Source organism: Peromyscus eremicus, chromosome 8b (genome assembly GCF_949786415.1).
Source record: "Peromyscus eremicus chromosome 8b, PerEre_H2_v1, whole genome shotgun sequence".
Taxonomy (NCBI): domain Eukaryota; kingdom Metazoa; phylum Chordata; class Mammalia; order Rodentia; family Cricetidae; genus Peromyscus; species Peromyscus eremicus.
This window is the reverse complement of record NC_081424.1, coordinates 60,553,292-60,570,101: the sequence shown is the minus strand read 5'-3', so window position 1 is coordinate 60,570,101 and position 16,810 is coordinate 60,553,292. Positions and strand designations below refer to the sequence as shown.

The 16,810-nt window shown below is 47.4% G+C and overlaps 1 protein-coding gene across 1 annotated transcript in view; it reads right to left on the bottom strand.

Moving 5' to 3' along the window:
* The window catches only part of Smoc2 (SPARC related modular calcium binding 2), a 123,846-nt gene extending 107,356 nt beyond the window's left edge, over window positions 1-16,490 (bottom strand). The window contains exon 1 of the mRNA XM_059272907.1: window positions 16,275-16,490. Within this exon, the coding sequence (XP_059128890.1) occupies window positions 16,275-16,358 (84 nt within the window). The 5' untranslated portion in view covers window positions 16,359-16,490. The remainder of the gene's footprint in view (window positions 1-16,274) is intronic.
* Between the last annotated feature and the right edge of the window lie 320 nt (window positions 16,491-16,810).

Below are 16,810 nucleotides of genomic sequence, written 5' to 3'. Positions count from 1 at the left end.
TCAAAAGCCCATGCTAGGCCCAGTCCCTCTCTTCCTGTTGCCTGCTGATCAGGATGTAGAATTAATTCTCAGCTACTTCTCCACCACCATGTCTGTCTGCATGCTGCCATGCTCATTACCATGATGATAACGGACTAAACCTCTGAAACTGTAAGGCAGCCCCCAATTAAATGCTTCCTTTTGTAAGAGCTGCCTTGGTCATGGTGTCCCTTCACAGCAATAGAGCGCTGACTAAGACACCTATTACCAGACTGACAGAAAACTGCTGGGAACTCAACCCATAGCAATGAAAAGACACTCAGAGATTCCACCTCAGTCTATTTGCTTCAAGGTGAGTACAAACTTCTAAGTTGCCCTTCATGGTGTTTCTAAAGATGCCCTGTAGAACTGTGTCTCCTGGTGGCTCCCTGGCATTTCCACTGTGCTCAACACTAGCAAGAAAGAGGTGCTGAGCCCTGAGTCTGCACATCTCTATAGACACTCATGGCCCCAGAGTGTCTGCAGGCTTTCCATTCATGACCGAATAAGTATCTAAATCAAAGCCAATCCACCATGCAACTGACACAATATATACATAATCAATTTTAATGAGTAAAGTTATTGCCTTTTAACATATTTCCTCCCAAAATAATAAACACATATGTCTACACTTTGAGTATCTGAGGCTGTCCCTGGTTGTGTCCATGTTAAACATGGCCTTGACTTAATTGTAGAGCCAGCAAAGGTGTGCAGCAGATGGTAGAATGGACAAATTTTGTGTGCCATACCTGGGTGCCCATCACTGTACATTCTCAAATGTCCCCTTATCAAATGAAGGCACTGAGTAGACAAGATGCTAAATCTTCTAGTGCCACAGTGAGGCCAACTGAAAGAGATTTCTTCTCTCTTTACATGTCTCCTGCCCCACATCTATCCTCAGGTATAACTAGTAAGGCACTGTGACACGTTCTTTGTAACAATGCTTCCAAACACCACAGAGGAAAGCCTTGCAGAGATAGTCCAAAATTGCTGTGACAAGTCACAACTACTATTTTGCAAAATATACTATTTACTTATATAAATATCTGTTATATCATCGTATCACTTCTAAGACGTCTTTTGATTGCCTGAAAGGATACCCCATAATTCTGGACAACTGCCTGGAGGTTAGAGTTCAGGGATGTACTTCACGTCGGGGGTCCAGTGGTCAGTCAAGTGAGTGGGCCGCTTTAATCTTGGCTGTAAGTTTGCACAAATAAAATTTACCTAGGAAACTGCTTCTGCATATCAGTCAAAGCACATTTTATTTTTTACAATAAACCAAAGGATCTTTTAGGGGTCTCCAAAGAGTTTGGGATTTCAGTGACAGACATTGTTCAGTCTAGATTGTTGAAGCCAGATGCCTACTATTGGAAAGGAATACCCGTGATTCAGAGGCAGGGGAGCCAGAGAGGCTATGCTGACCACAGTGGCCTGGGCCTATCCCAGCTCGGCCTCCGTCCCAGCTCTTGATGCAGGTCTGCCTGCATCTCCCACAGCAGATTCCAGCCTCGCCTCTCACTAGCTCCCCCAGCCTTCCCAGGCATGACCAATCTGAACTCATCCTCTCATGTCCTGAGAATCCCCTCCAGATGTTGCAGACGGATCCTTTCCAGGTTGTTCTGGGACCCAATACTTCCTGCCTATGACCCAGATTCCTCTACACCAGTCCAGCAAGCCCGTGACCCTGACAGGAACACATCTATGGAGCACTAGAGTGAGGTTTAGGCCCTGGCCCAAGCTCCTGACTCACAACTTGTACTGGCTGTAACTTTCCCACATCATTCTTCAGGGCTGGACACTCACTCATCCCATGACCCTGCTGTGTCATTTAATCAAGCCATATCTCAATTGTCTTGTCTGTAAGATGGGTATGATAAGGGTGCCCATTGGGAGGGATACAGTTAGATGCACCCATTATTAAGGGTGTAGTTCAAAGTATCTATCCACTGATAGGGATGTAGTTAGAAGCATCTGCTCCTAGGGGTACAATAAGATGTACCTGGTGCTGAGGGTATGGTTAAGAAAGCCCATTGCTATGGGATACAGTAAGTTATAGATGCTGTTAAGTATGAAGTTTAGCACCCACTGCCAAGGATATTGTAATGTTCTGAATGAGATGTCACTCATAATCTCAGGCATTATAATAACTGGTCCCCAGTTGGTAGTGTTCTTTGGGGGTGCTGAGGAAGTGTGCACTTGCTCAAGGAAGCATGTCACTGGGAGGAGGGGGGCTTTGAGGGTTCAAAATCCACATGCCATTCCCAGTTCACTTTCTCTGCTTCCTGTTTGTGGTTTAGGATGTTAGCCCTCAGCTGCTCCAGCCACGACGTCTGCTTGTTGCTATGCTTGGCATATGCCCACTATGGTAGTAATGGACTCTTATCCCTCTGGAGCTAGAAGTCCAAATAAACCTTCCTTCTATACATTGCTTTGCCCATGGTGTTTTACCATGGCAATAGAAAAGTAACTAATACAGAAGTTGGTGCCAGGAAGTGGGATATTTCTGTGAAGAATATGAATATGTTGGAACTGGGAGCAATGTGGAAGTCTTTGAAACTTTTCACTGGAAAAGCAATTGAACACTGTAAGCAGAGTTTGGTGGGCTGCAGGAGTAGTTCTGCTGGAACAGTAGTCCTGAAAGTCATGTGATGTGGACTGTGGAAGCCCAGCTCAAAAGGTTTCAGAGCAAACAACACTGGCAACTGGGCTCGAGACCATCCTTGTGAGACTGTGGCGAACAATGTAACTGCTTGCTGGCCTTGTCCTAAGAACTTGCCTGAGCCGAAATTTAAAAGTAAGGGACTAATTTCCTTGGTTGAGGCAATTTCCTAACAGCCTAATATTGACTCTGTCCTATGGTTATTAGTAATCACTTCCGTGTAGGTCTACAATGCAGAAGAGCAAGTGGAAAGCCTATGGGATTTTAGAAGTTGGACTAAATACATTTTGCACTGTGATATGACCACGAGCCTCTGGGGACAGGGGTAAATGTGGTGGTTTGAACTAGAATGTCCCCCATAGCCTCAGACATTTGAATGAGGCTGTTTGGGGAGACCTAGGGGGTGTGACCTTATTGGAGGAAGTAAGCCAATGGGGATGGGCCTTGAGGTTTCGAAAGCCATGTGTCATTTCCAGTTTACTCTCTCTGCCTCCTGCTTGTGGTTTAGGATGGGAGCTCTCGGTTTGCTGCTCCACCATCCTGCCTGCCTGCCACCATGCTTCCCTGCCATGATGGTGATGGACTCTTATCCCTTTAGAACTGTTAGTACAAATAAATTCTTCCTTGATATGTAGCCTCTGTCATGGTGTTTTATCACAGCAGTAGGAAAGTAACTAAAACAGGTAGAATTAGATGCAGGTGCTATTAGGGGTGTAGTTAAAGGTACTCATTGTTAAGGGTAATAGTGAGAATTAGAAGATACATGCATATACGTGCATGTATACACACACACACACACACACACACACACACACACACACACATATATGAGTTAATCATCTTGAACAGGGTTTTGTGCATACCACACACTGCAGAAATGTTAGCCATTGTTGCCCAAACTACATCATTGTCAATTAGTGCCAAGTATTTAATTCCAGAAAGTTTTACCACTATAGTATATTATTTTCAAAGATAAGTTAGCCTTTAGTCATTAAAAATGAGAATAAATATAATAACAGGCCCAACCAATGTCCAGCTTTCTGTTTTGTTTACACACAGAACAGAGGTTTCAGCCACTACAAGCCAAGAGGCCTTTCTGGGGGAAGGGAGGTTGTATAAAGTAAGAGGCAGATGCTGACAGTGACAGGGAACCCCGAGGCACTGAACATTGGGAGGTGGGAGCAAGCGTTCTGCATCAGCAGCCAAGCCCACCAGCACGGTACACTTCGGCTCTGAGAGCCTTGCGTTCACCAGGAGTCTAGCTCTGACCTGTAGCAACGAGACACAGAATGTGGACGGGCCAGACTGAAGTCACAAGGGCGGTGACTGAGGACCCTCTTCCCATGTATAACGCAGGAGACTGAGACTCAAGAGCAGGTCCACCACAACAAGCATTGAGTCCAGGACACACACAGAACGCTGGCTCAGGCAACAATGTACCTGGAGCCCATGTTACCTCAAGTCCCTGTACCACCCACATGGTGCTCATGGGGCCTTAGGGAACTGGTGCCCAGTGGAGGCCTTCATGCACTGGGTCTTCCACCTATAACACACCGGGTCTTTTTGCCAAGCTCCTCTAGAGTTAGATATTTTGGAAAATGTCCCAAAGGCCCCTATCTCACTGTGTGGGAACACAGCACACAAGAGACTCACAGTGTCTGTTTTACTGTAAGGAGAGCAGACTGGGGTGGGATGCCACCCTCCCTGTGGAAAGAAGGTAAGAGGACAAATCAAAGGTGAAGAAGTGCAGGAGGAGGAGGGAAGGAAGGAATAAAGCCAGCCCATTGCTATCAGCTAAGAAGACAAGAAAAAAGACATAGAACCACTAGGTGGTGTGGTGTGGTTTGAAAGAAAATGTTCCCCAAAGGGAGTGGCACTAATGGGAGGTGTGACTTTGTTGGAGTAGGTGTGGCCTTGTTGGAGGAAGTGTGTCACTGTGGGGGTGGGCTTTGAGGTCTCATACATGCTCAAGATACCGCTAGTGAGATAGTCCACTTCCTGTTGCCTTCTGATCAAGAATGTAGCCAGCACCATGTCTGCTTGCATGCCACCATGCTCCCTACCATGATGATAATGGACTGAATCACTTGAACTTTAAGTGAGACACTCCAATTAAATGTTTTCCTTTATAAGAGTTGCTGTGGTCATAGTGTCTCCTCACAGCAATAGAAACCCTAACTAAGACAGGTGGTAAGTCCCGGCTTCCCCTGAGCGACATCTGCTGAGCTTCCATCCAGAGGCCACACTGTGAAGGAGCATGGGCCTGGAGTGATGGTGTGAAGCTATGTGGGAGTCACTGGTGTCTGTTATCAGCTCACTTGCAGATCTCATGTCACGGGTTCTGTCTCACACACATGACTAGAACAAACTATTCTGCATATTTCCAAATGACAGCTTCAGGTCATTTTATAATCAGAACACTGTCCTTTAGGGACCACAAAAGATGAGCTAACCTGAGTGAGCCACACAGAAGTGCTCTTTGTGTGGAGGTGGGCTAGCCCCGGAAGCCACCAGTGTGTGTGTGTGGAGGTGGGCTAGCCCCAGAAGCCACCTGTGTGTGCTTACACACCACAGAGAGAGGACCAGCATCGATTTAGAACGGCAGTGTTCAGTATCAGAACTGTTTTGCTCCCAGCATCCTTCAGGGAGCCTGGCCGCCTACAAAGACCTGCAGGGGGGGCCTGGCCGCCTACAAAGTGCCTCTGGGGGCAGGGAACATCCAAGACAGCTTCTGCCTCTCCTACCACACTGTGCACCACCCCTTACAAAGAACAACCTGCTTGTGGTGTAAATTTCAGCTGCACCCGCTGTCACTGTTCAAGTGAAGCTGCTGCCCCAGCACCATGTCCTGAGAGCTCTAGATCCCTGAGCTAGAAAAAAAAGTTACAAAATTGTGAGGGTGTTTTTTGTTTGTTTGTTTAAGTTTAAAAGTTACTATTTTGGGTTCCGCATTAAATGGAAACTCAGAGAGCATTTACAGAGGGAAAGGTTATTTTTTTAAGTGATTAAAAAGTAAAAATAGAGGACTCATTAGATTTGGCTCTGAGTCATGTGTTAGTCACGTGTCTTGTCGTGACAGAATACCTGAGAAAATAACTTTTCCAAGGAAAGGTTTATTTCAGTTCAGAGTTTCTGAGGCGTCGCTCTGTGGTTCCTTGGGTGTGGTGAGGCAGAACATAGCAGCCAACAAGCAGAGAAAGAGATAAAAAGGCTCCAAGGACACAATCTACCCTTGAAAGGCATGTTCCAAGTAGCCTCCTCCCTCCAGCCATCCCTAATACTCTCCTAACAGCCCATTCAGGTGAACTAAGCCACTCACCAGGTTAGGGACCTCAGGGTCCAGACACCTCTCCAAAGCAAGTCAGCTTTGGAGACATTGTCAGATTCAAAGCAGAAGAGACCGGCTCTGGACTCTCTCTCTCTTACCTTTCTTACATTCTCTGCTTCAGACATCTTGCTACCCCTGCCTCTCTCTTCACGAGAGCTCATGACAACCTCACTGGTGTTTCCTAGACTCACCAGCAGCTGGAGCCTGGCAGAGCCCAGCTACATGACAGCAAGAGATCCAGTCAGGGGGTGGGGGTGAGGCAGAAAGGGACGAGGAGTGTGCACACTGGGAAAAGCATGGGAGATAAAGAGACAGAGACAGGGACAGATGGAAACACAGAGGGATAGAAGGAAGGAGGGAAGGGGAGATGAAGGAGGAAGGAAAGACTCCCTTCTCCTGAAGAGGCTTCTTCATTCAAAGCAGCTGGACAATAGGCAGGTATGTTTAGCACATTTCAAAGAAAATAGAAAGAGAAGAGGAAAAAGCAATAGAAATGGCAGAATGGTTTCGTGAATTTGAGTGGGGGCATTAGTGATGTTTAATTTCCCTCCTGTCTTTGGAATAGAGAAACGTAAATGGTTTTTGAGCCAGATGCCAATGAAGTCTCTGTAAAAATATGCATGAGAGTGTGTCTCATCAGAGCCTCTGTGTAGAATATATCTAACAAGAAGAATGGTCCCAATAAGCATGTGGGAGCACACACACACACACACACACACACACACACACACACACACACACTCAAGTATATGTCTGATAAGGATGTGTCTCAAAGGAAATAAAGCTGGTAGTTCATCTTCCCAAAGGACTTCCATAAAGCACATTTGAACTTACTGAACTAAAAAGGAACAAAGTTTTGCAATGCTGAACACAGAATGATAATTTGCTATTGTTCTTTTATTATAGGTTAAAATCATTAAAATGTCACGTTTTGGAGCTTTACTGTGAAGAACACAGACGTAATATTAATTTAGCAAATAAAATAACTCTAGTCATTGCTTTAAAACTGACAGGGTAATTAAGTCTGCAACAGAAACACAATAGTAACCCAGAAGATGCCCAGCTTCCTGTTCTCTCCCCCAACCTGGCTTGTTTTAAAGCCAACCCTTCTACTCCTATCTGATATTTGGGGAGTAACACTGAGTTTAACATCAATGTCCCAGACTTCTAAATAAAGTTATTAGAAGCATCAAATACAGTGTCCCTGCTTTTTAATTCCCTCAGTTGGGATTTTGTGACTCGAGTTAAATGTCTGAGACTGGAAAGTTGGAACAGGCTAAGTGGCAGAGCCTGGGGGTAGTTGGAAGCTGGAATCTGCTGTGGCGGGAATTCCAGCCCCACCTTCAGCCCCTCTGGAAGACAGAGCTTGCACCTTTGGGCTCCCTCCTGTGGCGGATCCAGGAAACATTCGAAGCACTTTCTGAAGGGTGGAGACCCCGGGTAGGTTGATACTGCCCAGTGATTGCACCTGGATGTCTCTGGGAGGAGGGGGGGGGGGGAGAGGCGCCAAGAGCACAGAAAGAGAACTCCCAGCTCCACCTGGATTATGTCTATGAATAGAAAGCTCTGTCTTTGGCAACTCTACCCAAAAGATAAACCTTTTAAGAGTGAAGCGCTGATTGGCACAGCACCTATCTGTGTATCCGCTCAAGAAAGAACCTGAGCGTGTATGTTCAGGTCACAGCTATTGCTCACTTTCCTCACCCTCAGGGGATCTCAAAACTCGGAGCTAAGCGCAGCTAGGACATATATTTATAGTCATCTGGTAGGGAGACGATGAGACAGTGAGATATTACCTGGAAGAGCTCAGAAAGCTGAGAGAACAGCACAGAGTGGGAAAAAGAAACAGTGTGTTATTAGTACATCTCAATTCCATGTACGAGAGACCACGTGCTATTACTCAGAAGGGCTAGGGGTGTGAGGTGTCCAGGAAGGAAGCTGTCCACATAGGGAGGGCTGGAATCACAATCCACAGTTGTGAACAGCCTCAGCTGACCACACAGCCTCACCTACCTAATGGTGTAGTGCAACTTGGAGATCCAATTCAGCATTTTACCAATGACCATTGTTAAATCATGAGAGGGCTGGAGACTACAATGCTCCAAGTCTCCTGAGGCTTTTTCCAGCGACAGTTGACTACTGCACAGCAAACGGAAATCATCTGAGCCTCAACTGGGGGCACAAGTCTGGACAAGCCCACCCCAGGGGCTAAGGAAGCCCCTCTACATGAGGAAACATGAACACACCACATTTGCACCATCTGAAGGATATTTCCAACCTGAAATTAGGCGTCCAAGTGAAAATGCCAGCGAGCAGCAATGATAAAGTATCCCTGTAACAGCAAAGTTTACCAACAAAAACACAGCTAAGGGTGACTGGATACGATCTCAGAAAGTCATTAGGAATATCCGCCAGACACCAACATCTGCCGTAGTTCAAGGCTGTGTTTATGATAATGAATTTTGACACTTGTCTGGTATGGATAGTCACATGTTTGAGATGGCCAGTAACCGCTCTGTGGGGGTCAACGGAGGAACCAGTAAGGGTCACCATCCCACGCAAGCACCGAGTACTGCAATGTCAGCTCCTCATGTAACTAACCCACATGAACCCGGCTAGCACTGACAGCAGACACAGGTCCAAGAAGACAGGGATAGGGACAAAGAAGGTGGCCCGTATAGAGTCCTGCCGTCTCCTTTCAACACTGGGATGAACGAACAGTTCTCAAAGAAAAGGAAATGACATCGATTCTCGTTGCTTGGTGAGCAGGCCAAGTTTTGAAATGAAGATTCCAGCCCCACTGGAATCAAAGTCCCTAAACACTCCTGCAGGCAACTCCAGGCAGGGTGTCCTGGGAGGGCACTGTGTCATGCATTTAATCCCAAGTAAGAGAAAGGGGCAGAGTTCAGTGTTTCACCCCCTATTTCAAAGTGTAAAGTGTCCTGTGCACTCACTCACTTCCCGAGGCAGCAGGTCTGGCCAAGACTGTCCCAGAAAAAGCCCGTGATCCATATATCTGGTTTTCTTCAATAGCAGGATCCACTTTCCTCTGCTCCCCCTTCTTAGTCTCAGTCTCTCTCTCTCTCTCTCTCTCTCTCTCTCTGTCTCCTTCCTCTTCACACCCCTTTTAAGAGATAAGCTCCTCTAAAAGAAGGTGAAGTGATGGTGTGTGCCCTGGAACTCATCGTCCCTTAGAGGCAGGACAGACAGGGTAGAGCCACTGTTTCAGCCAGAACAACAGGAATACTCTTTGTCTATTCATTTCCCTATGAAGAATGTAATGGGTCCCTGAAAACAGACCTATTGCCATCCTTGGTTGGACTCTCCTTTGACACAGAAATATGATGGAATAATACAACATGCATTTCACACTCTCATAAAGCTCAGAAAACCACATAGACAGCTTCAGGAGCAGCTTCCACATGCAGGAAGTGTCATTGCCTGGAACCCCAAACAGTAAACAGATGAAAAACTCAAAAATACTTCTCCTCTTCCCCCTCGCACATCGTGCCAACACCAGAAAGCAAAATAACACTAAGGTCTTAGCTTGCACACATGTGTGTGTGTGTGTGTGTGTGTGTGTGTGTGTGTATGCACACCCACCCTCACACACAGATACACACGTATGTGGGTATGTTTGCATATGAAGGTGCATGTGTGTGTGGGTGGGTGAATATGCATGTTTACATGTACAGATAGAGGTCAAAGGACAGCCTTGGATGTCATTCATATCCTTCTTTGTATACTTGAGACTGGTCTTACATTGGCCTGGAGCTCACCAGGTAGGCTAGGCTGACAGGTAACAAGTGACAGGGATTGGACCGTCTCTGGTTCTCCAACACTGAGATTCTAAATGCATGCTGCCATGCCTAGCTTTTTAAAAACGTGAGTTCTTAAAATCAAACCCAAGTTCTTGTACTTGCGAGGCAAACATGTCACTGAATGAGGCATCTTCCCAGCCTTTAAAAGCTAAATTTTAAAATGTTTAATTATAATTAGGAAAAACTTAACTACATAGACCCACATCCTCTGTTGAATGAACTAATCAATAATCAAAACTAACCTGCACAGTAAATAATTTTCAATTATTTTCTAAATTATGAGCACAGATAAAATTTCCTTCATTATTGTGAAATCTCTATTGTTTGTTTGTTTGTTTTGCAAGATGGAGTTTCTCTGTGTAGCCCTGGCTGTCCTGAAACTCACTCTGCAGACTAAGCTGGCCTTAAACTCAGAGATCCGCCTGCCTCTGCCTCCAGAGTGCTGAGATTAAAGGTGTGCACCGCCACTGCCCAAATCATGAAATCTCTATTTCATATCAGAATGGTTATCAATAGAGATGACTATATCCTATCAAATCGGTTTACTTTTACTTAATCTCTAAGGAAAGATGCTATAGTGAGTACATAAATGTGAAATATGCCTATGCTAAGATCTCTCCATATTTTAGATTGATATGTTGTTCTTGATGTTATAATAAGCATCTGATGTAGGAAACAAAAGGCATGTGTGTGGATGAAACCCACAGAGAAGGAAAGGAGTCTACATGGAACCCTCAAAGACCAAGACAGACTGTAAGGCAGAGGCAAGCCTAGCCTGGATGTGACCAAAGAGAAAAGAAAGCAGATTTGGTATGAACTCTTAAACATTGGGGCTGGGGTTTTACTTGTATAGTATGTCTGTAACAATGGATAAAAATCAGAGCACAATAAAGTAATGAAGTTGGAAAAGATTCAGGAAGGTTTGTCAGCTAAACACAGAGACACTTCCCACCTCAGGCATTCACAGCCTTGCTGCCCTGAAGCTAAAGGTACCCTAGGAATGACAATCACATATCTACTACCCCAACAACATGCTACCATTGTTGCTCAGAGTGCTGCCAACATATCTGCTGGGTTTCTGAGCTCTTTGCGAAAGCATAAGTGCTAGCAGGTGTGCACACACCTGTGCGACCAGAGAGGCGTGGCCAGCATAGTCCTCTGGGGCCAGCATGAGGGCTTCTGAGTCCAGCTCCAAGAGGGAGCACCCTGGAGCATGTGACAACTTCACTGCTCTTTCAGGACCCCACCCTCATCACCATCAACCCATAACTGGTTCTTTTGCACAAATGCTGGGGTCTCCGTCTGGAGAGACCTGCTTTCTTTTCTGGTCCTTTGTGGTATCATATGAGCTGACCAGGGCAAACAATGCTCTGAAACATCAAGTAATTGACTTAATCTCAAGGAGCACTCAACCCTGGGGTGCACCCATTTGGGGCTCAAATTGGATTCTTTGTTGCTATTTCCTTGGTTACTGGATCTAAAAGATAAAACATCCAAATCTGGAGGGGGAACTTGCATGAGCCAGTTGTAATTTTGGTTGTTGCCAACAAACGTATGGTCTTATTCCTTTAAAAGTGGCTGCAGTGTGTAACTCCAGGACAGGCACAGAACGGCCCTAGTGGGGAAGCCTTCACTAGAATTTCTAGATCCGGCTTACCCACTGCCCCTGGCCCTCTGAGCCCTCGGGGCTCTTAGAGGAATCCTCTCTGTCAGTGCCAGGTTCTGGGGAGAAGAAGAGGTTCTCCGGAACCACAGACCGCAGCGCAGGGGCACAGGGCTGAGCATGCGAAGTACAGAAGCTGACTGAGGACTCCCTTCTGGAGCTGCAGTGAGGGCCAGGAGGAAAAGAAACAGAATCTCAACACTGGGGAGAAGGTGGTCACAGGCCCAAGTGTAACTGTGACGGCACTGGATGGACGGAGAAGTGAAGCTAGGAACAAGGAAGCAATGATGTTAACACTACACAGGGCAGGGAGAGAGAGGGGAGAGAAAGAGAGAGGGACAGAGAGAGGGGGAGAGGGAGAGAGGGACGGGGGGGGGGGACAGAGAGGGAGAGAGGGACAGAGAGAGAGAGACAGACAGACAGGCAGAGAGAGACAGAGAGACAGAGAGAGAGACAGAGAGATGGAGAGAGAGGGACAGAGAAAGACAGACAGGCAGACAGAGAGAGACAGAGAGACAGAGAGAGAGACAGAGAGATGGAGAGAGAGGGACAGAGAGACAGAGAGACAGAGACACAGAGAGAGAGGGCAGGAAGGACAGAGGGAGGGATGGAGAGACACAGAGGGGGGACAGAGAGAGGGACAAAGAGAGAGAGGGAGAGAGAGAAAGAGGGAGAGAGGGGGAGAGAGAGTTTGCATGTGTGCACCCTATGCCAGTTTTACTGTAAGCCACACTGTGAATATGAATATACTTGTGTTTCATCAAAGCAAAGCCGTCCCGTGACCTTCTTGGTGTTGAAAACCTGGTTAATTTGGCCAGCTATCATAGTATAAAATTCTCATTTATAATTCCTTTTTTATTCTAAAATATAAATGTGAGTTGACGTCTTGCTCCATGCTGTTTATTTGTGTTGAATTACAACCTTTGCTTTTTGATTTCCAGCCTGGAACTAGAAGACCACAGAAGAACGTATCCATGGTTCTCACTTGGAGTAATTTGGTTTTAGTCCATGTGAAATTAGAATTCAATGAAACATGAACTCACATTCTGAAACTTCTCATGTGGGCTGCAATCTAATATTAGATACAGGCATTGATATTGGAAGTCTAAAGACACACAATTAGTGGCAGAGCCCTACTCCCTACCTGATACCACACGGGGCTGTCCATTTCATCTCTTGTAAATGAACTCATCCACAAATAGAAATGATCTCTTCCATTTTCTTCTCCAGCTTCAAAGTACTAATTTCCTTGGTGTAAGCTTGTGCTTGAATGTCTGGAATCATGTGTCATTTAACATCATTTTTAATCCTATAAACATTACCTTTCACCTCCAATTCCACAAGCCACAGCCAGTCTTTATGGCCTCCCCATCTTATAGACTTGGCTGGTCACGGAGGTACAAGATTTCTTAAACCCCTGAGCCATGGTAGCCCACATGCATCCAGGGTCGCCTACCATATCCTACCAGGCCGGAAGTTATTCATGATCCTCATTTCAAATCAAAACTAAATGTTTGGGTTTAGACATCATGTAAATGTGTTCCTAGTAGGAAACATTGTCTTCAGTTCCCTCCACCTTCACAGCCTTCAAGTCTGCCTTATGTCTTCTCTGGAGAATGAACGTCTTCTCAGAGCATCGAATATAGTAAAAACGTGTGGCCAGATGAGGAAAGAGAAATGTGATGAGTTTGTTGAACATCCAGACTGAGGGATGAAGTGTCTCAGCAGCGTGGTCCATACCCTCCACTCAACCGTCACTCAAGTGCCGCAGGAAACAGGACAATCAACAGCAGATCACAGACTGATCATCAACAATGCTCTTCTGAATCCACACTTGCAAAATATTGTCTCCCCACTCTCCTTCCCTCCAAAAACCCAAGTTGAAGAACACAAAGAGCACAGCAGAATGCCCGCAGCTTACTGGAAATAACGCCAATGTCTGTGCACAACCAGGCCATGGAAAAACCCACGGGCTGGCTCTGTCCTTGCACATTTCCTCCCCAAGAAGTGAATCAGTTTACTTGTTTCTAGAGGAAATAGACAGGACAAAAGGAGGCAGAAAACGTGCTCTTCCCATCTGCCTGGACAGTCCATACAATTTGTCTCAACTAAGCCAGGCAGGAGATCTATTCCAATAGAGCCAATATACAAACACTCCTTAAGGGCACCACCGCATGTAAGCTGGTGGCTATGGTTTCGGAAACTCCCTTCCATGAACCAACAGCACTATCTGGATTGGAGAATGAGCATGGCCCAGGTACACCAAATGTTAGCTTTTACCCTTAGTACATGCTAGGTAGTCTTCATCCTCATTCTATAGGTAAGACCACAGGAGACCAAAGAAGTTAAGTCCCTTGCATAAGATCAGACACCCATCAAGAAAAGACCTGGCTCTCACACATCCCCATGAACTGTGAGTCACACACACCCTTGTAGATAGAGTGCCACACACTGTCATGGACTGAGTCCCATGCACTCCTGTGAACTGAGAGCTCTAGGTACCTCCACAAATTGAGTTCTACACACTTCTATGAACTGAGTCCCATGCAGTCCTACAGACTAACACTTCTGTCATTTACTAGAGGCAGAATTTAATCTTTGTGCAGAGGAGGCTGTTCTTTAAGTTAGGCTTCAGGAACCTGAAGACTTCTCCGACGAACAAAAGGTAACACACAGAAAAATTAGTATCACAGAAAAATCCAGAACATCTTATATTTCCCAGTGGCTCACCACTCAAATTTCAATTATACCTCAAGTACTTTCTATTGCAACCACAGTCTTAATTTTCTATATTGGGGGTGAGGGGAGAAGAATTATGACAATAGTTTATAGCTTTAAATATTTCTCCTGGATGCAAAAGAAACAGCATTTTATGTGTTAAGGTGATTTTTAAAACAAAGTGTTCTTGGGGAGCACATTAAATGGGGCACTTCCTATAGAGTGTTAAGACCAGCTACCAGCTCCAGTAAAGGGACCCCACAAGCTGCTGGCACCCTCGGAGCCCAGGAGACCCTTACAACAGTATAAGGAGACAAAGGATGAGAGCTTGAAATCAAGAAGTTTCCAAAAGGGGCAGGACAACAGGACAAGAAGAGAAGAAAATCTGCTGAGTTTTAAACTGTCTTCATTAGCAACCTAAACACACACACACACACACACACACACACACACACACACACACACGACAGAGAGAGAGAGAGAGAGAGAGAGAGAGAGAGAGAGAGAGAGAGAGAGAGAGAGAGAAAGAGAGAGAGAGAGAGAGAGAGAGAGAGAGAGAGAGAGAGAGAGAGAGAGAACAGGGGAAGAAATGTCTATTTGGTTCTTTTAGAAACTGCAGGCAGCTGCTTCTTGGCGCTCACAAAGATGGTGCTAAGACCTCCTTTTGGGAATTGGTCTGTTTCCCTGTGGACTTTAATTCACTTGGAGTGTGTGCGTGAGCTCTGTATGTACATGCACATCTATCCGCACATCACACATCCATATATGAATACATACATGCAGTCCTTTGGGCTTCTTTCAGGGTAGGGCAAGATTGAGTGGGTGAAAACTCCCTCCACCTTCTAGCTACAGTTCTAATCTATCAGTCACTCATGAGACACAAGGCAGGGCCCTCGGACTGCTCCAGAAGAATTTTAGGTATGAACAATGAACTCACTCAATCTTCCCTCTTCAAGCTGCTGAAAACGAGAGAAAGAGAGAGAAAGAAAAAAGCAACAGGCTGGCCGGCAGCTTGGTTTTGTAAAGAGCCTGAGCTCCTGGGCCAGCCCTGGTTTCCCATAGGATAAGCACCTCCCGAGGGCACTGGCCTGGCCGTGGCAACACACCTCTCCATGGGGGCCTGATCACCACCTTAGTGTTTTCTCAAGCACTTGTTCAAAAACACGTTTAAGTGGAATGCTTTCGTTTCTGCAGATTGCATTAATTATGGACTTGCTAGCGCGCGGGCCACACAAGGACTGCCCGCTGGGATCTGCAGACACCGTCCTGGCGGAGTGGCCGCGGTTGTGTTGGCCCGAGGTGGACTGGCTCAGCCCCCATCCACAGCTCGGCTTCTGGCACCTCACCTCTTGCCTTGGCGTAGCCAGTAGTGCAACTAAGAGAGACAAACTTAGAGCGGTCAACCTCAGTGCCACACGCGCTCGGGAGCGCGCCCTGGCGCGCACAGCATCCTGCCACTGAGGAGAGGACCCACGAGACCAGGGACGCTCCTCTGTGCCTCCTGTGCCACAGATCGTTTCTCCTCTGTGAGTTCTTCAACAAAAGAAAGATGGTCTTTAACTCAATATCATATCTGCTTCTTCCTCGGCTCAATTAAGGGGGTCTCTGCGACGTTCCACCACAAGTGGAGCCCATGGGCTGCGGCCCCTTTTCCCCCAAAAAGAGGGGAACAGTGGGTCCTCATGGCGCCCAAGCTGAAAACTTCCCACTTCCTAACCCCAGACTGAGTCGGCATTGGCAAGGTGAGTGCCCAGTTACCGTGAGTTTGTCCTGAGACAGCTGCGGGACATCGGTGGCCCAGATACTTGTACCTATGCTCGTGCATTCCCACCCAAATTGGGGGACTCGTACATCTCCGAGGGCCAACTCTCTTCTTTCCTGGGCTGGTAGGACCCGCAGTCCCTCATATACGAGTAGCTATCGACCCTGGACACGCAAGGCATGGGACGCTCCCGGACCCACCTGTTGGAGCTCACCGGGCCACCTGCTCCTGGAGCCTTGTCCCAGAGGAGAGCCTGGGTCCCGAGTGAGGAACGAGGGGGAAAGCGGGGGCTCAGGACTTACCGTCAGCGCCGAGAACTTCTGCGCAGGCACAGGCGGGAGCAGCGCGGCGAGCAGCGGCAGCCAGCACAGCTGCGGCGGCAGCATGGTGACGCTAGAGGGGACCAAGCGAGGCAGGCGCTCCACGCGCTGCGCCCTGGCACGCGGCGGAGAGCGGGTGTGCGAGCGCGCCGGCGAGCGGGCGGGCAAGTTACAGCTGCTCCGCGGTCCTGCGGCCGCTGGTGGAGACCGCCCGGCCCCTCCAGATGCGCTCCGGCCGGCGCTCCTCGAACTCTGCGGCTGCCCCTGGTGCTGTCAAATAGCCCTAGCTTCCCGGATCCACCCCTCCCGCCCTCTCCGCCCTCCCGCCCGCAGATCTCCTCCCTTGGCCCCACCTCCCTCGGCCACCGCGCCCGCGCAGGGGCCGCCCGGCGCTCAGGGCTGCGAAGGAGAAGGCAAGGGCTACCAGGGCCCGACAAACGCGTGTTGGGGCTGCTTGCACACCTCCTTCAAGCGAACACAAGGGCACACCTTACAGGCGTGCACACTCACACAGGCTC